The sequence below is a fragment of the Cetorhinus maximus genome, chromosome 3 (genome assembly GCF_964194155.1).
Source record: "Cetorhinus maximus chromosome 3, sCetMax3.hap1.1, whole genome shotgun sequence".
Lineage (NCBI taxonomy): Eukaryota > Metazoa > Chordata > Chondrichthyes > Lamniformes > Cetorhinidae > Cetorhinus > Cetorhinus maximus.
In genome coordinates this window covers 48387948-48414243 of record NC_135881.1, presented here as the reverse complement: position 1 = coordinate 48414243, position 26296 = coordinate 48387948, and the positions used below count along the sequence as shown (strand labels likewise).

At 45.8% G+C, this 26296-nt stretch overlaps 1 protein-coding gene across 3 annotated transcripts in view; it reads left to right on the top strand.

Moving 5' to 3' along the window:
- The window catches only part of gpr158a (G protein-coupled receptor 158a), a 642328-nt gene that overhangs the window by 505060 nt on the left and 110972 nt on the right, over positions 1-26296 (top strand). For all 3 annotated transcript variants that reach the window (XM_078538078.1, XM_078538082.1, XM_078538086.1), the window contains one exon: positions 9150-9388. In XM_078538078.1, the coding sequence (XP_078394204.1) occupies positions 9150-9388 (239 nt within the window). The remainder of the gene's footprint in view (positions 1-9149; positions 9389-26296) is intronic.

Below are 26296 nucleotides of genomic sequence, written 5' to 3'. Positions count from 1 at the left end.
TAGGTTTCTGCTTTCTTTAGTACACAACTCACATTCCTAATGGACCATTTCTAATGGATCAGGATTTAATGGCCATTTTTCCTGCAAAAACACATCTGAGGTAAAGAGTTATTGACAAAGAGCTTTAAAAGCAAGGTGCATTCACGCGCATTTTTACATAATATAAATGACTGTCTGGCTATAAGCTAATAAACTGTTCTTCAATACTACAATAAGCTGCTGTGAAACCAACCAGGCAAGAAGCTATTTTAGATCTGGTAATGTGTAATGGGACAGGATTAATGAATATTAAAGGATCCTCTAGGGAAGAATGATCATAACATGATAGAATTTCACATTCAGTTAGCAAGTAAAAACCCTGTGTCTGAAACTGATGTCTTAAACTTAAAAAAAAGCAATTATAAACGTATGATAACAGAGTTGGTTGAAGTGAGCTGGAAAAATAGATTAAAAGGTAAGATATTAAATAAGCAGTGGGAAACATTTAAGGAAACATTCCTAACACAGCTGCACAACCTCAATTCCCTCATCTGGGAAGAAGAGTTCATGTTGTGGGTTCATAGGGACGCTGCGATCATGACTATATTCAAGAAGGGAGACAAGTCCAATTGCACTAACAACAGAGGATTCTTGCTGCTGTCTGCTACAAGAAAGGTTATTGCAAGGATCCTCCCCAGTGGCCGACTGAGGCAAGGAGTATTTGAGGACCAGGATCTCAAATCCAGAACTAAGGTCAGGTTTGCCGGGCAGCAGTGATCCCTATGCTCCAAATGCTTTGGAGACTTGGGTGATCTATAGCAGGAACCTCAAAATGCTGGATAAGTATTACCAGCGGGACTTTGCAAGACCCTCCAAATCCAGTGGCAAGTAAGGCAATCCAGCAGCAGCATCCTCCCATAAGCCGACTCGCCCAGCAATAAGGTGCTATTTATTCAAAACCAGCTCTGCTAGACAGGACATGTCATTCATATGCCTGAGATCAGACTCCAAAAAGCAATTGCTGTACTCAAACTCAGTAGCAATAGAAGACTCCTCAAAGCATCCATGAAGAGGTCAGACCTGTCAATGCATGGGAGATCTTGGCTGGTGACAGATGGAAATGGAAAAGGCTCACTCAGGAAGGCACTAATCACATTGAGAGGCTTTGTCAGGAAAGTGCAGTGGTGGACTCGAGGCATCGGAGAAAGTGAACAAACCTCCAAGCAACCTATCTACCCAGCTCTTCAAGCACCACCTACCCCATATGTGACAGAGTCTGAAGATCGCAGCTTGGACTTATCAGCCACCTTAGAGCTGATTGAACCAGAGCGGAAGCAAGCCATCCTGAGTGGAAGACAGTTAAGCTGATATTTCATAATTCTCAACAAAGATATATTCTATTGAGAAACAAAGGGTGGAATCGTCCCAGATTTGCACTAAGTACAGTAGCGGGCGGGTAAAAGAATGTTTTACCTGCTGGCCGCAGTGGTGGCTTTTCATACTGTATTGTCCCAATCCATCCTCATTAATCATGCACTCCCAGAAAACACGCTGCTTTGCTAGCGGGCGGCCTCAGATTCACCTGTCACGCCATCACCTCGCCACTTCCTCACGCCGGGCACCATATTTAAAGTACAGCCGCATGCACACCTCTCAGTACTTCCAGCCCGCGACTGCTGCACAGAAGACATGGCCCTGAAAGACAAGAAGACTGCAGCCACCCGATTCAGTGACGTGTTCCCCTTTTGGACGCCATGAAGACCCGCCATGATGTCCTCTACCTCCACTCCGGGCGAACGCCAGCAAGCAAAGTCACCAGTCCAGCATGGGAGGCAGTGGCAGCTGTGGTCAGCCCCAACACCCTGCAAAAATCAACAGCCACCCAGTGCAGAAAGAGGATGACTTGTTCCGTCAGGCTGTCACTCTTCTCATCACTCTCAACTCACACACAAACCCATCAGACATCCACAGGGATCTCACACCTCAAGGGACAACACCACTAACTCTTACACACACCCTCACATCTCCATCAGGCTCATATCCTCTCGAGCTCGCATCCTCATCCCATGGCTTTGTTCACCACACATTCCACGAGCACCGCGTCCTGCTCACACTCTCTCTCCATCTGTTTTCATGCATGAAAAGCTGGCTGAAAACAGCTTGGAGAGGTCCCAGACCGGGGGTGGAGTGGCCCACATTAGGCCCCTCACTCACTTTGAGGAGTGTGCCATCGTGCTGACTGGTGAGGACGTGGACCGTGACTGCGGCAACGGTGAGGTCGCCGGCCAGCACCCACATGAGGATCCTGCACCCCATCATCCCTCTCTCAATGCAACTGGAAGGGTTCTCTCTCCTGCTTTTGACTCTGCTGTCATGCACTAATTATGTCTACTTTGGTTCACAGGGAGCTCTACCAAGCAACCAACACCCTCATCCAGCCAGTCCCTCAGCTCCATCCAGGTCCTCACCTCCATCCAAGAGGCCACTTCCTCCATTGAAGAGCTGGAAATAAGCAGCCTGAAAGATCCATTACAGCTTTTACTCACACCCTCCACCAGCACAGAGGCAGGCACCTCGGTGGGACCTAGATCTAGAGCAGCCTTAGGTTTGCAATCTGGTGGTCACCGCATAGACTCATGTCCACAGAAGGAGGAGGCAGGTTCATCCAGGCTCCCCAGCACTTGGAGTACTGCTGGGATTTGTGAGGTCTGAGTCAGATGACGAGCCTCTGTACTTGGCCTTCCAACTCATGCTGGAGAGTCAGCAGAAGGCAGGGGAACATCATGCAGAGCTGTTGGAAGCCCTCAGAAGAGTGGCACATGAGTCAGAGGAGTGCGTTCGCCTGCTCTTTGATATAGTGGTGCCCACATATACCCATATGGAGCTCTCCATGCGGGGGATGGTAGACGCCATGGAGACCCTGGTCCAGCAGAACGCAGAGGTATGAGCAGACCTGCACTCCATCATGGTAGCTGCGGGTGAGATCCTGCGGTGACAATGGCAGAGGGAAACGGGGCACCTCGACATCCCTCGAGATGTTCCTTCCCCTCAAGGAGTCAGGTTGTGGCCCTCGTGCATACAAAGAGAGGAGGAACGACAGCTGGACACCCCTGGGTCATCCACTCAGGAATCTCATAGACTGTTCTCTCCCTCTGAGTCTCCTTTGCCTGTGAGCCCCTCAACCTCATCCTCTGTCTCTCTCCAGAGGACCCACACCAAAGTCACCACAGGCAACGGAACCAACCATTGCACAGGCCGTCTCCACCCCTACTGCAGATATCAGGGCAGCACCTAGAAGTGTTAGGCCTAGAAAAGTTAAGAAATTTTGATCACAATTGGTTGCACAGGTGAACACATTTTGTCAATTTACAACCTGAAAATATATTCTCTTTCACTGAATAATGTGTAAAGTTGTCTTTCAGCTTTACCGGCAGGCTTCATGAGTCCTCCCACTGCATTTCCAACCCCCACCCACGAGCAGTTCAACTGCATGCAGCCGGCCCACGAGTGATTCTGGAGGGAGAAGTGTGTGTGTGGCAGGGCCTTTTGTAGCCTCGTGCAAGCACACGCCCACGCACACGGATCCTTCCTCCATCGCACCCATCTCAATGTCCTGAGTATTTTCAATGCTGTCAGCTGGGGCTCTCTTTCAGTTATCCATCTGAGCCAATCTACATCTCTGCCCACACATCCACAATCACACTCCCGTGCAGCACTTGTTCCTGCCCAACACGAGTCTCCTTTCAGTTTCGGTTTTAGAAGCATGGTGCGTGTAAAATTTGTCGTTAGCTCCCTTGTCTTTTACTGTTCCCCATTCACCCATGTCCTTTCCCCCATAACTTTCAACCCCCATTGGCTTCATCTTCCACCTCACCACCATCGTTCCATGTACCTTGCCTTCATTTCACTCCCCAGGAGGCAGTCATCGACTCCACAGGCTCCTCCCTTGCACGTTCGCCTGGGCATTCCCACCCCCACTGTTACTCCTTCTTCCCCTCAGACTCCTTCCCCACCGCCCCCCTTACTCCTCTCTCCCATCCCATTCATTCATGGGATGTGGGTGTCGCTGACTTGGCCAGCATTTATTGCCCTTGTTCAGAGAGCATTTAAGAGTCAACCACATTGCTATGGGTCTGGAGTCACATGTAGGCCAGACCAGGTAATACTGCAGATTAGTGAACTAGATGGGTTTTTACAACAATCGACAATGGTTTCATGGTCATCAGATTTTTATTGAATTCAAATTCTACCATCTGCTGTGGTGGGATTCGAACCTGGGTCGCCAAAGCATTACCCCTGGGTCTCTGCAATACTAGTCCAGCCACAATACCATTACGCCATCACCTTCCCCATAGACTCCTTCTCCCCTTGGAACTCTTTCCTCCCTCCAAAGTTCTGCCCCCTCGGAAATCCTTCCTCCCCTGAAGTCCTGTGCCCCCCTGCCCACCCTCCCCCAACCAAACTCCTTCCCCCCCCACTTACACCTACCTCCCCACTTGCCGTATTCTCCCCCGTTACACCCTCCTCCTCCCGTATTCCCTTCCCCCTCCCAACCTCATCCACCTCAACACCATCATTCCCTCCCAACCTCACCCCTGACACCTTTTGTCCCCCCAACCTCACCCCCCCAACACTCTCGATCCCCTCCTCCCAACCTCACCCCCTCTACACACCTTCCTCTCCCAGTCAAACCTACACCTTCTTCTCCACTCCCGGATGATCATCTGTTGCAGACCATAGTCAAGAGACTAATGTTCTGAAACAGACACGCACCGGTGACCTTCTGCCTTCCACGAGCTGCTTCATGGTGGAGCCATGTCCATGAGAATCCATCCAGCTTGCAATGGATGTTCCTCCAGGGTTCTGTTGGTTTCTGGCTCCTGTTCCTTCTGCTCCTCGGATGTCCACGATGTGAGCCAGGCCCTGACGGTAAGTCTCGACTTCTGCACGTCACACTTGTCAAGGCGTGTTCTGCGCCGGTGTGTTTTCCTGCCAACTTGGGCAATAAATTTGACATTGGGGGAAGATTCCAGCGAACTGGGCTTATAATGATATGCAAATGTATTATAATGAAGTTCCCGATGTCCGACAGTAGGAACGCAGCCCGGCATTGATGGGTGGAGCAGACAATTTCAAAACTGGCTTCACGACATTGCGAAACTGATTTTTGGCCTGCCCCCCATGTTGTCCGCTCGTGCCCGCCATGATGCCTGACCCCAGCGGGCATGCAAAATTCCGCCCAAAGACTATGAGAAGGATAAACCACCTGTGGTGAACAAAGAAAGTTACAGATGGTATCAAATTGAAAGAAAATGCACACAATGTCGCAAACATTAATGGTGGGCCAGAGGTTAGGAAAATTTTGGACACCAGCAAAGGATTACTAAAATAAATAATAAAGAGGGAGGACATAGGTTATGAGGGTAAACTAGCAAGAAATATGAAACAGACGGTAATAGCTTCTACCAGTATATAAAAAGGAAGTGAGTAGCCAAAGTAAGCATTTGTACTTTAAAGGAAGAGACTGAGGAATTAATAATAGAAACCAAGGGAATGGCAGAGGCTTTGTATCTGTCTTCATGGTAGAAAACACTAAAAGCAAGACAATAATAGCAGTAAATCAGGGGGGGAAAGGAAGGGACGAACTTAAAAAATCACTATCACTGAAAAGGTCCTAAGCAAACTAATGGGGCTAAAGGCTGCAAATCCCCTGGGCCTGATAGCCTGCATCCTAGGACCTTGAAGGAAGTGGCTGCTGAGAAAGTGGATGCATTGGTTGTAATCTTCCAAAATCCCCTAGATTCTGGAAAGTTCCCAGTAGATTTGAAAAAGCAATATGCCACCCCTATTCAAGAAAGGTGGAAGACAGAAAGCAGGAAACTATAGGCCAGTTAGCCTAACATCTGTCATTGGAAAATTCTGGAATCTATTATTAAGGAAGTAGTAGGAAGGTATTTAGAAATCATGATACAATCAAGCAGAGTCAACATGATTTTATGAAAGATGATCCGATCTCCACAGAGACCGATAACTATTAAAAAGATTCAAACTTTCAGTTACTAGCTGAAAAAATATCATGACAAGATTTCATTTAAAATTTTTATTGTAACAAATGACTTAAAACACTATTTACTAAACACTAGAGCACAGCATGCAGTTTTGAACTCCTTATTTAAAGAGGGATATACTTACATTGGGGGCAGTTCAAAGAATATCCTCAAGGTTGATTCCTGGGATGAAGGGGTATGTCTTATAAGGAAAGGTTGAGCAGTTGGATCTATACATATCTATAGGAGAATGAGAGGTTATCTTATTGAAACATTTAGGATTTTGTGGGGGCTTGACAGGGTGGATGCTGCGAGATTGTTTCCCCTCATGGGGTAATTCAGAACCAGGGGATGAGGAGGAATTCCTTCCCTCAGCAGGTCGAGAATCTTTAGAATTCTCTAGCCCAGAGAGCAGTGGAGGCTCTCTGTGAATATATTCACAGTGAATATATTCAAGGCTGACATAGATGGAATTTTGAATTATAAGGGAGTCAAGAGTTATAGGAACAGGAAAGTGGAGTAATCAGATCAGCCATGATCTTATTGAATGGCAGAGCAGGCTTGAGAAGATTTGTGAATGTTGGTTTTTTTCTGAGCAGTTCCACATATGCCATTGTTACTATATGGCTCATTGGTTCTGCACATAGAGTACACTGGTGAATGGGCATAGAAGGTCTCATAAGTTAGCATGATTGGCATGGTGGCTACAAGGGGCCATGGTGGTGGGTGGGGGCATGGGTTGGCAATGAGTTGAAATGGATGGATCATGAGGGCATGGAAGGGGCATAGGGGCATTAGTAAGACCTTTTGGTCCCACCTTTCAAAAGGTTCCTGAATCCAGACTATGGTACCTCTGAGGTCCGTGAACCTCGATTGTTGGAGAAGCTGGCCCAACTCAACAATGGAGCTGGCCAGGTCAGGCGTTCAGGGTGTGGATTCACTATCCACAACCTTATGCTGCGCCACCAAATATTGGGGGTGCTGGGAATGGGGGTGAGAATCCCAGAATTGGATCCTCCCCACCATTTTTAAAAAGCTCTGGAGTTGTTACAACTCCGCGAAAATCCGGGTCAGAGTAACAGACATTAATCCATTTACAGCCTGTGAAATCAGTCAGATTTTTAAACAGGATGCTGTGAGTTATAGCTTGGCCAAATTCAGAAGGATGGCTGTAGGTGTCAATGTAGGTGACTTGTCGTGTGCATAGTATGTTTTGTATTATTACACAAATGACACACTAAACTGTTTGAAGTAAGTGAACCAAATCATAATGGTTGCTTTTATCTTCATTTGCTGTTGAAATAAAGCAGACTTACAATTCCCATACAGCCTTTTTACTATACTGAGTGTTCTCTTCATTTACTTTCAAAGGTGTTGAAGGGATATGCATGCAAAAGAAATAGGTACCCAGCTCAGATTACAAGGGAATACACTACTGTCTAATTAGATACTGGGCAGTTTGGGCACATCGCAAAACATGATGTTTTAACTGCTTACAGGCGCGACTGGCTAGAACAAGTACCTAGAACAAGAGCCCGTGCTTAATATTTTACTGTATAAATGCAGGCCTCTATTTGTTATTATATTTGGATGATTTCAAAATATTTTTCAAAATAAGGAACCTTGCCAATAGCAATTCTTTTACCGCACAATAGGACAACAGGTCTGCAGATTAAAACAGGAAAGATGAGCTCCAGCACAGTGGAACCATTTTATAGTGAAATTGGATTTGACACCACAAATGCCCTTGTGTGAGGAATTTTACTGTATCCGGTGCTCTCTGTTTAAACAGTACAAACTATCAGTCTGATGAAATGAAGAGAACTGCAAGGTCAAGATTATTCATAGTCAATTGTTTGACTTCCAGCTGGATCTCTTCTCCTAAATTTGAAATGATTTCAAATCCAGTGCAGAAACTCACCGGTTTTCTCAGCTTTTGGGTCTTTTTAGAAGTTGCATCATGATTCCTTCTTTACTGCCTTTAATTTTCCTGGCCACAAAAGCAACCGGGAAAATTGATCCTGGGCCTCCATGAAAGCTGCTCTATCTTAAGTGAAGAGGCTTGGGATGGAAGGTTCTCCAATTTCTCATGCCCCTTTACAAGGTAGCAGTCAGCATCCATGGTGTGTTGCAGTATAGCCAAATGTTTGAGATTGGGAATTCACAGAGTGGGAAATGTTTTGAGTGCAAAATTGACAACTTACTGCCAGACATTCACAAAAATTCTAAAACTCTGAGCATGTTTCCTAAACTCTGGTTGAATTAATTACTTTCTCTACTTTTACAGGTTGAGTGTTTGGCTGCATCTTCCACAGAAATAGGGCAGAAACTTGTGCAGGTGATTGGGGTTTCAGCCGCTGACTGAAGAGCTGGCACATCCCCTGCATCTCCTCTTTTTGGGAAGGCCTGTTGCATCCTGTGCCACTCAGACACTTGACAGGCCGACGGCAGGCCTTCCCCGAGGATCAAGGGCCCCAGGTGCGGAATTCCTGCCTGCTGAGAGCTGCCTGCCAATCAGAGGCCAGAAGCTCTTCTGTACTCAGCAGTGCCAACAGGGAGTTGGTGGCTGCCGCTGGTACTACATCCATCCGGATGGGCTTTCCCACCCCGGACTTAATCGGGGTGGAGGCGGGAAGGTGTCTGAGTACCCACCCACCACCCTCCTGCCTGATTAATTCACCCCAACCCCCACCACCAAACTCACCATGGGGGAGGGCACAGGATTCCACCCATAATTGAAAATCTTGCATTGATTCCTGAAGCTGAACTGGAATGAACATTTTTTAGAAACAATTCCAAGTGTTCAGACAAATAGTAACTGCTTCATGAATTGTGACAACTGTTTTATTTGTGAGAGAGAAGCACTACACTCACTGCTCATTATAGGCTAAAGAGCAGAGAATGAATCAGAATTGCACTGTTAAGAAAAAGGGATGCTATATAATTGGAGTAACAGTCCATTTATTTACATGTAAATGATTTGACACAGTGAGGTTTCTTTCACTATTTTCACCACATTTCACCATATCTGAGTTCACTGCTAATGGGGCTTTGTTACTGTTAGTGAGCTGGTGAGTTAGTATTTAGATTTGAGCGTTGATCATATTCATTCTTGTATTGTAGAGTTTTGAAGGTTTTCCTCTCACGAACAGCACAACGAGTCCCTTACATGACCAGCTGGAGAGTGGTGAGGATGTTGGGAATCATTCTGCTGATAGTGTGCTGGTTCCTAATCTCGTGGACATCTGCTGTGTGTGAAAATTTGGATAGGAATGTTTCACTGATTGTCCAGGGACAAACCGCAGATGGCCTGAAGTTTAATATGTGTCTGCTGGACCGCTGGGACTACATGATGGCCATTGGTAGGTATGAATTTGGCTACAAAGAACCCATAAAGCATGTTGTTGTGCTATAACCATTTAATCTCTAGTTTGCTCACATGTAATGTGTGTGTGTGTGTGTGTGTGCATATGTATAATATTTTAAGTAAGCTTGTCTTTGTCATGGAACTTATTCCAGTAATAAGAAAGCCAGTTTCATTACTTAATTATAAAAATTGTAAGCAACAACAAAAGAAGAGTGTTCTTAACAGTCATCGAAAGGTCATAAATATCTATCATAAATACAATGGAGACACTTTGACTGGAGATGTATGACATTTGCTCACATTAGTCTTCATTGTATTTAAATGTTATTTCTCTTACCACACAAATTTCTATTATTATAGTAATGATTCCAGCTGCGACCTGTTGCCTGCACCAAATGAACGAGAACATTTAATTGAATTTACTCCTACAGCTGGACAACAAGGCAGAGGTTTATTTGGTTTTTGGCCTAAGCCTTGGCTTCACTGAACAAGCCCATTATCAGAATGCCAAACATCTGGGGCAGACTTTCCCAGTCCCAATGGGGGCTAAGGGTTTAGGAGGGCAGGAGAATAGCAGCAAGGCACGTTGGAACAGCTCCCCAACACATTCCTGCCACTGAGGAAGTTTCCCAGGGGTGGGCCAGGATGCAGATTGGCTGCTTGCAACAGCGGGGAGTGGGCAGCCAATTTAAATACCTAGGCTCAGGTTTTCAATCCTGGGTCGGGAGAATTCCCGGCTCTGTGAACCCAACCATTAAAAAGTGGTGGCCTGCAGTTCCAATTTTCATCCCCAGGGGGGCGGGCTGGATTAGAAGTCAGGGCCTGTCACCCCCGGCACGACTGTGGAAGTTGCTGGGTGCAGAGGTGGGTGGAAGACCTGCACCTGTGCTCCAGCATTTTGTTGAATTCAATTTTTAAAAATGATTAAAACAAAAACAGCCATCCAGCCGTCAACCTCCCCAAGCATTTCCCATGCCCCATCTATACACCAACCTATGCGACCCACCTCCCCATGGTCTCTCATTCCCCCATGCCAACACACGCCCTCTACCCAACTCCATGGCCCTTCACACCCCTATGCCAACCCATGCCCCTCTATCATAACCTGTGGCCCCTCATCCTCACTATGCCAATCCATGTCCCTCTATCAACCCCTGTGGCCCCACATATCCTCAAGTCCCCATGGCCCTTTATAGCCCCTATCCTGACTTAGTGCCAACTCATTCCAACCCATGTCCCCCAACCACTACCCTTACCCCCTCCATGCCAACTCACCTCATGGGAAAACCTCAGGAGCCATGCTGACCTAAAATAAATTTAGGTGTCTATCGATGATGTCATTATTTTAAACAAAATAAAACATTCTCATTGATTAAAAAAACATTCAATACATAGAAATTCCTTCAATTAATCTGTTATGAAAACAAACATTTCTATTCTATAACCACTTGGAGCTGTCAATCGAACTGCTCACTTAACAGGTGCCCCACTGTGATAATGTTAAGCTGTAAAATCAGTCATTGCAGCGTAAGTCATATAATGTTAGCCCTCAGTTTTATGCCGACAGACTGAATGAAATATCAAGCATGGATTTTTTTGAACTCCATACTGCTTTTTAAATCTAAAGTCCAATTGAGTTAAATCCATTGACAGCTTTGACAGTTCCAGTGAGTTCATTCACTTTTTATGCACAATCATGTTTATTTTAACACTCCCAAAGTGTTAAATAGGAAGTGAAAATAGGAAGTGACATGTTTGAGGATGGCGGGGCTTAGGATTTTCAGCCATTCCCACTATTTTCACCCCAACAGAGAGCATCTCCGTTGTGGTGAAAATTTCGGACTTAAGGTCCTCATTAGGAGTAATTTTTAGGCCACTGACATTCTGCTGACAGCAGAGCACCTCCTCACCACTTGGTGAGGCTGCCAGCTCAATGGAGGCGTCCTCCCTCATGCAGCTGCTGGCTCCATGCTCCTTTGATGGGGCCGCAGGAAGGGAAGACCATCCCTGCTGCCCAACATGCCCCAGAAGAGCTTTTCCCTCTCTTCTGCAAGACTTCTTGCCTTCTCTACTCTGCATTAATAATGTAATTTTATGCCTCTGAGGGGGCCTCCATGTTGAGACGCCCTCACAGTCCTCGACCTGCCCCAGCAGCACAAGCCTCTTCAGGTGGGGCAGCCAAGGCTCCAGAGCCGACAGCCCTCTGGGCTGACAGCATTGAGAGCCCTGACACCAAGAGTGGAGACAGCCAATTTGAAGGCTGCATGCCTCCAGGAATATTGCTCAGAAAGATGGGCTTGAGTACCCATTTGGTCTTTATGTTGGAATCTCAAAGTCCATGGGAAAATCAACATCCAGTGTTCACAGATTTCAGAATGATTATGCTTGGTGAGCAATTTTTCTAGCTTTGCATTTATAAGGGATGACTTTCCATGGGTGTTTGCCCGCTCATCTACTGTAACCTCAGCTGGAGAACCCTGCAAACCGGAAAAATCATGTAAGCTGCCGAACTATGGATGATCAGGGAGCCCCAGCTGAATTACGGCCCCTTAGCCCTAGAATTCCACCGGACTGGAGGCCCAGCTTATCATTCAGGCTGACCTCTAAGTAGGGAACCAATCAGTGATGTCACTGACATACTGTGCAATAAAACTCCACAATGCGTGGGGGAATCCCAAATTGAGGGTTCTAACTGACCTGCTCTCTATGGGTCAGGGGAACAATGACTCCCCCTTTCATGTTCAATTTTGGGCACTTTAAGGAGCCCAAAGTGTTGGAGGGCTGCAGAAGAAATTCACTAAAATGGTATCAGGGATAAGGGACTTCATTTACATAGAAAGTCTGGAGAAGCTGGAGTTGTTCTGCTTTGAACAGAGATTTGATAGAGGTCTTACATACTCATTACCTCTGGAGTCCCCCAAATTTGGCTAGCTCTCATTTCTCATCCACATGTTGACCCTCGGCAACATCATTCGAAGGTACAGCGTCAGTTTTCACATGTACACTGATGACACTCAGCTCTCATCACCACCATTTCTCTCAATCCCTCCAATGTTGCTAAATTATCATTATAGTTATAGTGGAATGGTACTTGCTGCAAGTTAAGACACAAACAGCAGAATTTTGGATGACCTCAAGTTTATGGAGGGTAGGATGTGGGCATCCAGCACTGGATAAGCAGAAATTTCCTCTTAATAAATATTGGGAAGGCTGAAGCAGTGTTTTCAGTCCACACTCCAATACCATTCGCTAGTTGCTAATTCCTTCCCCTTCCCTGGCAACAGTCTGAGTTTAAGCTAGTCTGTTCGCAACCTTGGTGTCATATTTGATCCTGAGTTGAGCTTTTAACCTTATATTCATGCCGTCCCTAAGACAGCCTATTTCCACCTCCGTAACATCACCTGACTTCACCACTGTCTCTAGCTCATCTGCTGCTGAAACCCTCATTCATGTCTTTGTTATCTCTAGACTTGACTGTTTCAATGCATTCCTGGCATCCTACACTCCATAAACTTGAGGTCATCCAAAACTCTGCTGTTTGTGTCTTATCTTGCAGCAAGTCCCATTCCACTATAACCCCTGTGCTCACTGACCTTCGTTGAAGCGATGTTTTGATTTAAAATTCTCATCCTTGTTTTCAGACTCCTTCCTGGCTTTGCCACTCCCTACCCCTGTAATCTCCTCCAGCCTCACAATGCTCTGAGATACCTGCAGTCCTGTAATTCTGGCCTCTTGTACATTCCCAGTTTTAACAGCTTCGCCATTGGTGGCCATGTCTTCAGTTGTCTAAGCTCCAAGCTCTGGAATTCCCTCCCTACATCTCTGCTCCTCTCTACATTACTTTCCTCCTGGAAGACATTCCATAAAACCTACCTCTTTGGTCAAGCTTTTGGTCACCTGACCTAATATCTCCTTATGTGGCTCAGTGTCGTTCTTTGTTTTATAGTGCTCCTGTGAAACACTTTCGGATTTTCATTATGTTAAATGTGCTACATAAATATAAGTTGTTGTTGGAGGTGTTCAAAATCATGAACTGTTTTCAGAGCGTAAGCATAGAGAAATCGTTTCCAGTGGCTGAAAGATTGGTAACCAGAGGACAAATATTTAAAATGATGGACAAAAAAAACGGAGGTGTCACGAGGAAACATTCTTACACAGCAAGTTGTTGTGATCAGGAATCCACTGCCTGAAAGGGTAGTGGAAGCCGATTCAATGGTGACTTTCAAAAGAGAAGTGAATAGCTATTTTAAAGAAAAATCATAGGGCTTTGGGGAAAGAGAATAGGAGTAAGATTAACTGGATATCTATCAAAGACATGGCCACAGACACAATGGGCAGAATTTTGAGTTTGGCTGACGGGCAGGGTCGGCGGGCCCGGGAGTGGCTGGGAAACGGGCTACCGCCCACGATCGGCCCCCGACCGCAAATTCACGCTCGCGGGCCAATTAAGGCCTGCTCAGCATGAAATGCGGCTCCGCACTGGTCGGGAAGTGCTGAGCGGGGGTCGGGGCCTGTCGGCTGCCGGGTCCAATGGCAACCCGGCGGCTGGTTTAAAAACAGCCCAGCCAGCCCCTGGAGCACTGCCACGGAAGAACATCTGTTCTGCATTAGCAAAGTGATGGAGTCAAGTGTGGCTGGAGACTCCAGGCGGGAGGGCAGGTCGGGTGGGCACTCAGCCCCACCGCTTTTCGGATCAGTGCCTCGCTGCCCACCTGGAGGAGGTGGCTGCCAGGAGGGACTCCCTTGTCCCCAGGGATGGGAGGAGGAGGCCACCGCACCTCACAAAGAGTGCTGCTTAGCAGCCATGACATGGTGCGGCGCACATGGGTGCAGTGCCGGAAGAGTTTTAATGATGTGCTGCGCTCAGGAAGGGTGAGTACAGCGTTGGCATGGGTCAGTATACAGAAGTGTTAAGGTGTGGCCATTGGACCTCAGGGGTGCTAGAGTCTGAGTGCCAACTGTCAATGACACTGGAGCTGGCCAAGGGGGTGAGCCCTGGCTGCACGGACTGAGTGCCTTGCAGCTCGAGGGCCACGACTCGGATGTGCCCTGGAAGGTGTTCCTCAGCTGGGGTTGGCCAGGCTGCAATGGCGCTGCAATGCTGCTCTGTCCTTTCAGGAGAAGACAAGCCATAACCAAGCAGAGAGGTCACATACAGGTAGAGGCCCACCCATCCTGCTGCTGCTGACCAGGTACGAGCAGGACACCCTTGAGCTGGAGAGCAGGCACACTCCCTGTGCAACCAGACATGGAGAGGCAGGGGTACCAGAAGAAGATAAGAGTGCAGTGCACAGAGGTGAGAGTCTCGGATTGTGCAACCATTCTACTGTGGTCTCGTCATTGATGGGAGCCTCAAACCTGGAGTCCCCATTGACTATTGAAAGACGATGGCATCATGATGCAGATCTCCATTGTCTCACCAGGGTGCCTGACATGCACAGTGATAATGTGAAGACTTTAACTAAAGACATGTCCTTGTTCTCCCTTTTAGATTTGCCAGCAGGCACTCGATCTCTGGATCTCGAAGGGCCACTCCTGACACTGGAGGACCACTGGGATAGCACCTGCGTCACATCCACTCTCTGAACCAGGCACCGGCGCAGATACCAGCACCTCGGTGGGCATTAGATCAGCGGCTAGAATGTCGGTGAACATTGGTGAGGGCACTTCACACTCGCTTGAGGTACAGGCAGAGGTAGAAAATGCCCAGGGCGCTGGCATTCGGAGGACTGCTGGGGGACAGGATGATGTTCAATTGAAGGCAGATGATGAGCCTCTGGAGTTGTTCATTAAGCAGCAGATGCTGGATGTGTGGGAGGATCTGGCGGAGATCCATGAGGGTCTGCGTGCCATGGTCTCTGTTGTGGAGTCCATGCAGAGCATGAGCGTTGACCCTCATGGCCATTGACAGAGTGGCAACTCTCATGGAGAGGCAGCTCCAGGGACAGAATCAGGGGTTCCTGGGGTTGCGCTCGGACCTGCAAGCCCTCACACAGGCAACGACCTCAGGTGGTCAGTGTCAGTGTGGGAGATGGATAAAGTACCCAGTATCCCAGCTAGGTGCCCATCCATCAATGATGAGCAGGGAGGTCCACAGCGACCTCATGTTGGTGCACAAGCTGCTTGTCATCTCTGCAGGCTCCTCTCAGGGTGCTCTGGATGAGGGCAGCAGCTCCTCCGCCCGTCTGCCAGTGGCCGTTGCATCTGATGAGGCTGCGGCAACTGGGGAGATGCCAGCCATGGTACTGGCCACTCCCTCCCAGGTGGGGCCAGCACAGGCTCCACTGGCCAGAGGACAACCGCCAAGGTCATCGAGGCCAACAAGGCAGCAGAGTCAGCAGGCTGTCTCCAATGCTGGTGCCAGTGAGGGGGAGGCACCAAGATGTAGCACTCAGCAACGTAAGTTAAAGGCACCATCGGTACAAGAGGGACAGTTCATGGGTGATTTTCTGTTCATTTATGTTTGGTTTATTTGTCTGCTGATGTGGAGATCAACACCAATAATGATAATGTCATTAAGCTTTCAATGTGACAATAACATTAAATTTGCTTTGGTTCTGATGGCCTGAGTATGCTTCACCGTTTTTCTTTCTGGTGCAGGGTACGCCAGTATGTAATGCTGGATGTGAGTGGCTCGATACTTTATTGCACAGACATTGAGTAGACTTTGGGTGCAAATGAAAGGGTCATTTCAGACTTTCGGGATGGAGGTGGCAGCCCTGGCATGGGGTGGAAATAGATCTTTGGCAGCCTAACTGAAGGAGCATTGGATCAGGGTGTTCCTGTCTCCCTGGAGGTTACCGAGGTTTTCCTGCATGCCCTCAGCGTTCTCCTCTCCGTGCTCCTCTTCTGACTCCCTACTCATCATCTGTGGCCTGTGCAGCTGAGACAAGATCCTCTTCCTCCAGTGGGTCCCCCCTTGCCAATGCCAGATTGTGGAGAGCGCAGCATGCGACCACTATCAGTGACACCCGCTCTGGAGGTATTGTAGTGCTTCCCCCGCATAGCCCAGGCATTGGAAGCACATCTTGAGAAGGCCTGTGGTCTTTTCTACCACTGCCATTGTGGAGGCATGGCTCCTGTTATACCGCTCTGTTCTTGGGTGGCCGAGAGACATTGTAAGCCATCTTTTCAACGGATAGCTCTCGTCACCCAGCAGCCATCCAACCAGTCGGGCTGGAACACTGAAGAGTCTCAGCACCTGGGAGTGTCTCAGGGTGTAAGCGTCAGAGAAGCTGCCAGTGTACCATGCACAGATTTGCAGAATCTGCAGCCTGTGATCACACACTATCTGCACGTTCATGGAGTGGAATCCTTTCCTGTTCATAAAGGCACCCGGCTGACCCGCTGACGCCTTGATGGCCACATGTTGGCAGTCGCTGCAACCCTATGCACAGGGGAACCCAGTAATCGTTGCAAAGCCTCTGGCTCGCTCAGCCTGGCTGGCCTCGTCCATATGGTAAAGAATAAAGGTCAGTACCCGCCTGAGCAGAGTTTCTGTCACCAGCTTCACGCAACTGCAGACAGCTGATTGGGAGACTCCACACAGATTCCCCCACTGACCCCTGGAAAGAGCCGGAGGCATAGAAGTTGGGGGCCACTGTGACCTTCAGAGCCTCTGGCATGGGGTGCCCACCCACACAGTCGGAGCTGATCTCAGGCCCAATCATCTGACAATTGGAGGTCACGCTCTCCCTCAAGAGGTGGAGCCTCCTTCAGCATTGCACCTCGGACATATTGAGGTAGTTGCATCGCTGCCTGTAAGCCCCGGCAGCAGGATAGTGACATCTTCTATGGCCCCTTCCACGTAGGACTTCCTGCTGGCCCTGCACCCCTTGTGCCTGAGCTTCTCCTCCCACAGATCGCTCCCCTGAAAGCTGCATTGGGACACCTGGCCTCCTCTCCCTTCTGGCCCTCTCTCTCTCCTCATAGGAGGTGCCACCAGCGGAGACCACAATCCACATTACCAGGATTAGAGAAGGCTCTCTTGATACCTGGAAGGGTCCACACAGTCTGAATCTTCCAGGGGCCTGGCAGACACCAATGAGTCCTGAAATGAAGCCTGGAAATGCAAACAATGAAGCCCTGAACCGAGATGAAGCTGCCAAGTGCCAATAAGCAACCAGCAGCAAACTATCTCCAAGGCTCCTCACTACTGACACTGGCAATGTTGCTGACCCTTTTTATCCTTCCCTTGGAAGAGGTTTAGCAAATTGTCGGCTGCCTGCCTGTCCATTTTGTCCATGCGACGAGCGCAAAATCGCACAGGCTACGTAAAATCTAGCTTATTTGCCTGTTTAATAGCCTTAACTGGCCTCGTAATTGATGGTAGGCATGGCTCCAAGTCCTGTGCACGCGCTCACTCAACATCATCACGCGCTCAAGCGGGTCAGGCGCACGCCCACCCGCTTATCGAAAAATTCTACCCCACGAGCCAAATGACCTCCTTCAATAATGTATCGTTCAATGATTCTATGATCTCCTCGGTAAATGCTCATTCAATTTGTGAATGCGCAATAAATTCAGTAGAGCTAACAAAAACCTTTGTCACATTGCTAGACTTTGATAAGCTTCTTTTAAATTTAGCAGTAGGTCATAAGTTTAAAAAAAATAGCAGGCAAAATATCAAAGATGAAAAAGCAATTTGGCCCAGAAGGATAATCTTTTCACAGACAACACCCAATTTACCCGAAAGCGGACTCACTCAACTTCCCGAGACAGGCAGCCGATCATAGGTAACTCTTCAGGAAAATATATCTGTCTGAAATTTCTACCTGATTACAAAAAGTAATTGTGCAAAACTTCAAGTCAACCTGACCAGCCACACAAATCAATTCTGAGCAGCAGCATTGAACAGATGATTCATCAATGGTTTCAGTGGTACATGGCCCATGATATTTGGCAGAGAATTTGATCATCTCTGTTCGCCCTATTTGTTCTACCTTTCATTTGTGTTCTTCACCAATATTTATCCGGCATTTCTTCCAAGAGTTAATCAACATGACCCTAATAATCTAACCGGTATGAACTATTTTTATGGAGCGTGTGTTCCCCACATCCCCTGTTCTGTTTTGTATTCAGGTCTACAGTCACAACTTATGCAAAAAATAATTTACTTAACCTATGTTATCCATGCCCAGATTATTTTAACGATAATGGCCAAGAGTTTCCTTGGAGCTGCTCCTGCTCCATTGCTGTAGCTTCAATAGAAGAATGGTAGAGACCTGATTTACATATCTAAATGGGGATCCCACTACACTCCCAGTGAAGTTACCTTGGTGAATTAGATTAAGCTCTGTGGACATTCACAATTAATATTCCCTCTTAATCACCTTTTCCCCATTGAATACAAGTTTGCTTGTGTGAACAGCATTAATTCATTCTTGGTTCAGTTGTCTGAACTCTAACATGTGAATATTATTTGGAAAGCACACTGCCCTGAATGGCTAATCAGTTAATAGTATCTTGTTTCAACTTAAAATTTAAAGGACAGATGATATGTTAATAACAGTTTCTTATTGATTGGATTGTGGTCAACAGTTAAATCCAAATTCTCCTTTTTCTTTGCTAAGAAGCAAGTCATCAAATGCCATGTTTCCTTTATTGCCATAACACTAATCTATTCCCATAAAACCTATCTTTACCCATCTTCTGGATCATTCGGTATACTATTGTTTAAAATTTAGCTAACGCCAATTAGTAAGTGCTAAATGGGACTGTGCCCAAAAAGGCGAAGGACCCAAGGATCATGACAAGTTGTTCCTCAGGCTTCATCTGCATAATTCCAGTGAGCTGTTGGTGCCTGTCATGCCTGCACAGGCAGTTCACTCGACTGAAGGGACAGGGTATTCAATGAGACAATGGACTGGGAGGAAGCCTAAAAGAATAGGGGAGCTGATGGGAAGGGAACCACTGAAGGTTGCATTTTCCGAGATGCAACTTGTAGATATTAGAGGTTCTTTTACCTGCAACACTATCATATATCCCACCGCCTCTAAGCTGAAAGAAAATAACAACAGAGTGAGAAGAGGACAGAGACAGAAAACCAAAAAAGAGCAAGGGGAGAGGAATTGTAAAGAAGAGAAAGGGAAAAAGAAAAGTAGAAGAAAAGAAAGAGAAACAGTAAAACAGTAATGTCAGACAAAGGTGAGAGAAAGACTTGCCATGTGCAGTGCCACCTCTTCAGCACACTTTTTGGTCTACTGGCTATTTTCTTTTTAGATTGGCTTTTGTTTTACATTTTAGCTATGAGTAAAATTTCTGTTGGCTGTTATAGTATTTATAGATTACACCTGGAAGTGTTAATATTATCACTGAGTTGCTGCAGTACAGGCTATAGATGGTACTTACCATAGCCACAGACAAATGGTGGTGAATGGGGATGAATGTTCAGTCAGGTGACAGACTTTCTGATTCAGTGGACTGCTTTGTCCTGCTTGGTTATTAAACCTCTTTGGTCTTGCCATGCTGAATCCTTCCAGGCACATGTATTTCATCAGATTTAACCATGATTTAATCTGACTTAAACCTTGTAGATGCAGTGGCTTTGCAAAGTTAGGAGAGGAGCTACTCTTCAGAGAGCACCCAGCCTCTGTCCTGCTCTCACAGCCAAAGTGTTGGTAGAGCTTCTCCAATTAAGTTTCTGATCAATGGTGTCCTACCAAGACGTTGATTGTCGGGGACCCCTGATATGGTGCTGTTAAATCTCAGTGTGGTGGGGAAGTGGCTCAGCTCTCTCTTGTTTCTGAATGGTCATTACATGTCACTTGTAAAGAAAAAATATTATCTTCCACTTCTCAATATAAGCCATTGTCCAAATCTTGCTGTGCATAGGAACAAGTGTAGGCCATTCAATATGTTGAGCCTGTTCCAGCACTCAGTGAGGTCATGGTTAATCTGCACCTTAACTCCATATACTCCATTTTTGTCCAAAGTCCCTTCATAACTTTGCTTAACAAAAATCTATTAACCTTAATTGTTAATTAAGATTAACAATTGATCTAGCATCAATTGCCATTTCTGCAGAAGAGAGATCCAAGTTTCTACCACCCTTTGTGTGTAGAAGTGTTTCCTGAGTTCACTTTTTAAAGATCTGTCTAGTTTTTAGTCTCAGCTCCCCAGCCAACAGAAATATTTTCTTTCTAGGACAACATGGGCTGCTTCATTACCAAGAATTTTGAATTGAGCTAAATGCTGTGCAATTGACGGCCAACAACTCCAGTTCTGACTTTATGACGAAGGGAAGATTATTGTTGAAGCAACTATGTATATTTGGACAATGACACTCTCCTGAGGAACTCTTAAAACAATGTCCTAGGATTGTAGTGTTTGGTTTTTGACAATCACCCCGCGTTTTCCTCCATCAAAAAAAGTTGCTTGTGATATCCAATAAAGAAAATGGTTGATTTGTTTGCATGCGGCGTTCTTGATAATATATTACATGTTTCACAGTATCATTTTCTATTCTGATCAGATTGCTTACTGTCCAATTGACTGTGATAAAAACCACAAAACTTCTATTGCGAACTTAGAATTGTATTTTACATCTATCAAACAGTACATGAAAACATGCCCTTGTTTAATTATTCTGCTTTCATTTGTCAAAGTCCTTCGACATAATCATATTCAGACTCCAGTATGGCTTAAACAGTGCTAGAGCTGTCATTTTTAGGGAATGGCCATTACATGACATAACCAAGGCTCCCTGAATCCTTGGCACCAAAACCACAAATGTTTATTTGGACGTCATCTGTATGATGTGACCAAGAGCAGACATTATACACAAGGCTATTATGAGTTAACTGTTTTGCCCTCTGCTCTTGCCAGATAAACTTTTCAATAGTCTGATATTTATATGAAACAAATATTGATGTGCTGGTGTGTCTGCAACTTGTTTTAAACAGAACTAGTGACCTGTTGGAGCTGCTTTGTGTTGTGGAATAAGCAGATGACAGTTTTCTCTGATCTGTAGATGGCTCCAGATAAAGCGCATTAGATTGGAGAGGGGGTAGAGGGAGAATCATTAGGGGGAGTTCAAAACAAAATTACAACTTTGGATTTGCAATTCTAATTTTCAAATCAGCATATCATAAATTAGGCTACCTCTAAAACACAAGCAACATTGAGGGGTCTTACCTGTTCCAGTTTTGACCTGCAACTTGCAGAGGAGAGGTGATGTCAGTAGTCCCATTTTAATTGGTGTAAATCTGAATTAATTGAAATTGGTCCACTTATCTCAGAATTGCAGAATTGTTACAACACAGAAGGCGGCCATTTGGCCCATCGTGTCTGCAGCAGCTTTCCAAATGAGCCATGCACCGAGAGCCATTCCCCCACCTTCTCCCCGTAACTCTGCACTTTCTTTCTTTTTGGATAATAATACAATTCCCTCTTGAATGCCTCTATTGAACCTTCCTCCACTACACTTTCAAGGAGCATACTCCTGAACCTCACTCGCTGCGTAAAAAAAGTTTCTCCTCTTGTCTCCATTGCTTCTTTTGCCAATTACCTTAAACCTGTGACCCGTTGATCTGAATCCTTCCAGTTCCTCCCTATTTGCTCTGTCCCGACCCCTCATGATTTTGAATACTTCTATCAAATCTCCTCTCAACTTTCTCTTCTCCCAGGAAAACAGAATCACAAAATCACAGTGCAGAAGAGGCCCTTCGGCCCATCGAGTCTGCACCGACACGTGAGAAACACCTGACCTACCTACCTAATCCCATTTACCAGCACTTGGCCCATAGCCTTAACAGTCCTAACGTCTCCAATTCATCTATGTAACTGAAGTTCATCATCCCTGGAATCATTCTTATGAATCTTTTCTGCACTCTCTCTAATGCCTTCACATCTTTCCTAAAATGTGGTGCTCAGAACTGAATGCAATACTCTAGTTGAGACCGAACCAGTGTTTTATACAAGTTTGACATAACCTCCTTGCTCTTTTACTCTATGCCTCTATTAATAAAGTCTAAGCCACCTTCAATAAATTATACACAGGTCACTGTACTCCTGCACCCCCTTTAGAATTGTACGCTTTATTTTATATTTTTTAAAATGTATTCTTTCTTGGAATGTGGGTGTCACTGGCAAGGCCAGCATTTGCTGCCGATCCCTAATTGTCCTTGAACTGAGTGGCTTGGTAAGCCATTGTTGAGGGCAGTTAAGAGTCAACCACATTGCTGTGGATCTGCAGTCACATGTAGGCCAGACAAGGTAAGAATGGCCGATTTCCTTCCCTAAAGGACATTAGTGAACCAGATGGGTTTTTATGACATTCAATGATAGTTTCATGCTCACCATTACTGAGGCTAGCTTTCAATTCCAGATTTTATAATTGAATTTAAATTCCACCACCTGCCATGGTGGCATATAAACCACATTGCTGTGAGTCGGGAGTCACATGTAGGCCATACCAGGTAAGGATGGTGGATTTCCTTCCTTAAGCATGGGTTTTCAGAACAATTGATGATAGTTGTCATGGTCACTATTACTGAGGCTAGCTTTACAATCCAGATTTGTATTAATTGAATTTGAATTCCACCGGTTGCCTTGGTAGGATTTGAACCCATGTACCCAGCACATTAGCCTGGGCCTCTAGGTTAGCAGTCTAATGACACTACCACTATACCACCATAAATTGTATGTTGAAGGTTGTGATGAGGGAGAAAGCATAGTTGAAAGTGCTGTGGGAGGGCATGAAAGGAGCATTAAGTGATGCTGATGAAAGAGGTGGAGAGATGAAGAGCTGTAGTCACTGTTGCAGCTCTTGGGAGTTCATTAAACTTCTTTCTATATTGAAGTGGGTTCATGGGAGTTGGGGGGAGGGGTGGTGGTGGAGTGAGGCTTTTGGCATTGACCCTTTAATCACCACCCTTTAGGCCTGCCTGACAGTGGCCTTAGGGATGCTTTCACAGGTGCCTGAGAAGAATACCTCTCTTTTGGCCTATATTCTCCTCCAGGAGCTCCAGTAAAGCTTCAGAAAAGGGGGAGCAGTTCTTTGCCTCATATCTGCAGCCATCAAATTTTCCAGTGTTGTTCAACTAAAAATTCAGAAAGGGCCCACAACCTCATCTAAAGAGGTGCATTACTGTTTTTAGCACAGTTGAGAAAAACAAAGTAAGTTGACAGGGTCACATGGGAAGGTAGCCTGATTCTGCAGCCAATCAGGAGGACAGAATGTTAATGAGGATTGGAACTTAAAATGGCCCTGGCTTCACATGGATAACTTCAACCCCATCCATGCGATTTCCATCCTGAATTTAATTCAGGTCTTGAATGTTCTGTTCATGCACCTTTCTTCAAAATGTGGCATATGGTGGAGTTTGCTCCAAATGCAATCTTGTGACCTTACATAGTTTAAGGGGGAATTTCAAAAGTATTTATCAGAGAAAACAAGGAAAATGTGCTCAATCATCTAGCTTTCTCCTTGGAAGGGAAGAAAATGGGGGAAAGGCAGTTCCCACAATACATGCCTCTGAATAGAAATTTGGAATCATGCCAACCCACTGTAATAGACTCAAAGGCATGAAGCAAGCAGGTCCAATTGAGTTCCAAAAAAGGGCCATATTTGACTTGAAACTTGGCTGATATTTTCTGGTACGGCCAGCAGCGGGCATTGTCACTGACTTTTGGCTGCTCTCCAAATTTTCCCGTCCTGCCCGCGACAGTGCCGGCCGCTGGCGAGGCCAGAAAATCCCGTCCATTAACTCTGTTTCTCTCTTCACAAATGCTGTCAGACTGCTGAGTTTTCCCAGCACTTTCTGTTTTTATTTGATATTATATAAGCAAGCAGATCTGCATTGCTCAAGAGTAGTGTTGCTGGTTGACTAACTAGACTGGCTCACCAATGGAACCTGTTACTAATTGTGTGATCCCAGTAGAGCCTGATTAGCTTTAAAAAGATATTTGAATTTCTAGTGACCCATTTAAGGGAATTGCACAACAAAGTTTCAAGTTTTAAGACTCTTACTGTAACAAACAAATTAAAAGCAACAATGACTAAACATGACTTAGTAGAACTAGCACTCGAAACTACAGAAAAGATAACCTCCCTTTACCTTTTTAATATAATTTTATAAAACCATAACCCAGTATTTTGCTGCCTGCTCTCTGAAAAATTGCAGTTTTTTACAGAAACCAAGCCAACATCATTCTCAGCTTTCAATGGGTTTGCTTCTCCCTATTTTGTCGTAACATTGAGTGCCAATCAAAAGGCACTTTTCTCAGTTTCTGGAGAAGTCCCAAAAGGATTGCTAGCAGTAAAGCCAACTCCCAGCAATTCCTTCCCCTTGCCATGCCAGGACAAATCTTCCAGAGTCTTTGAATTTCCAATAGATGCATCTCTTTGACCAGATACAGTGTTCCCTTCCACATTCTGCCTTGTAATCCACAAAAAGGCACACTCCTCTCTACTGGTCACACTAGCTGAAGTACTTTGTCTTTCTGATAGACGTCGGCTTCTTTCTGCCCTTAAAAACTGAGACAGAAAATCTATCCACAGTTAGTCCAGCTGCTCTTGTCTTTGTTTCAGGACAAAGCAGCCCACTTGATTGGCACCACATCCACAAACATTGACTCCCTCCATCACTGATGCACAGTAGCAGCAGTGTGTATCATCTACAAGATGCACTGCAGGAATTCACCAAGGTCCCTTCAACAGCACTTTCCAAACCTACAACCACTGCCATCTAAAAAGACAAGGGCAACAGATAGGTGGGAACACCACTACCTGAAAATTCCCCTCCAAGTCACTCTCCATCCTGACTTGGAAATATATTGCCATTCCTTCACTGTCGCTAGGTCAAAATCCTGGAACTCCCTTCCTAATAGCACTGTGGGTGTACCGACACCACATGGACTGCAGCAGTTCAAGAAGGCAGCTTGCTACCACCTTCTCAAGGGCAGTTAGGAATGGGCAATAAATGCTGGCCTAGCCAGCGAAGCCCACATCCCATGAACGAAAAATAAAAAAGAACACTTTGCACCTTACTCAGTGATGCTCCCTGTCCCCATGGTAACCAAGCCACCCAGGCTCGTTGTCAAACAGAATTGATATGAAATCACATGACCCTCTTCATTCCTTCATTTTACCTTGAATTAAAGAGACAGTCCTAAAACATAATCATCGTCTAAAACTTCGCATTCAAAACACTAAGCTGGCAGTTTTCCCACTCAGCTCCAGTAACTCTGGAAGTCAATGCCCTAACAGGTATGGTCATCTGAGCTGGGCAACAAGTTTACCAGTATCCTGAACCAACAAGCTACACATTCCTGGTTACACTCACTTATAACTTGGCTCTGCCAATCTGTGCCTAGATTTTATCAGCTCTCTAGGGATGGGTTGGGAGGCAGGGGGCTGTAAAATGGTGAGGGAAGGCAGAGGACAAAATTCCAGCCTAAGACTCAAGATTTGGATGAGCTGAGTGTCAGTGCAAAGATGGTGTTGAATCTTTGGAATTCTCTGCCCCAGAGGGCTGTGGAGGCTCCGTTGTTGAGTATGTTCAAGACTGAGATTGATATATTTCTACACATAAAAACATCAAGGGATATGGGGATAGTGCAGGAAAATGGTGTCGGAGTAGAGAATCAGCCATGATCTCATTGAATGGTGGAGCGAGCTCGAAGGGCTAAATGGCCTACTCCTCTTAGTTCTGTGCTTATCTAAGATGTTATGCACTCTTAATGGGACAAACAGAAATTCTGCCTGTCTGGATTTCTCAGGAGTTGATTTGGATATTTTTAAACATGTTAATGCATTTTCACATATGTCAGTTTTTTGGCTGGCCAACAAAAAAACAAGTATTTAACTCAATTTAAATGGAAGAAAAAATCTAATAGGTTTCTTTATGATTGTGTGATCCAATGTGCACTTTTTTCCAAAATTCTGTGCACTTAGGCGATC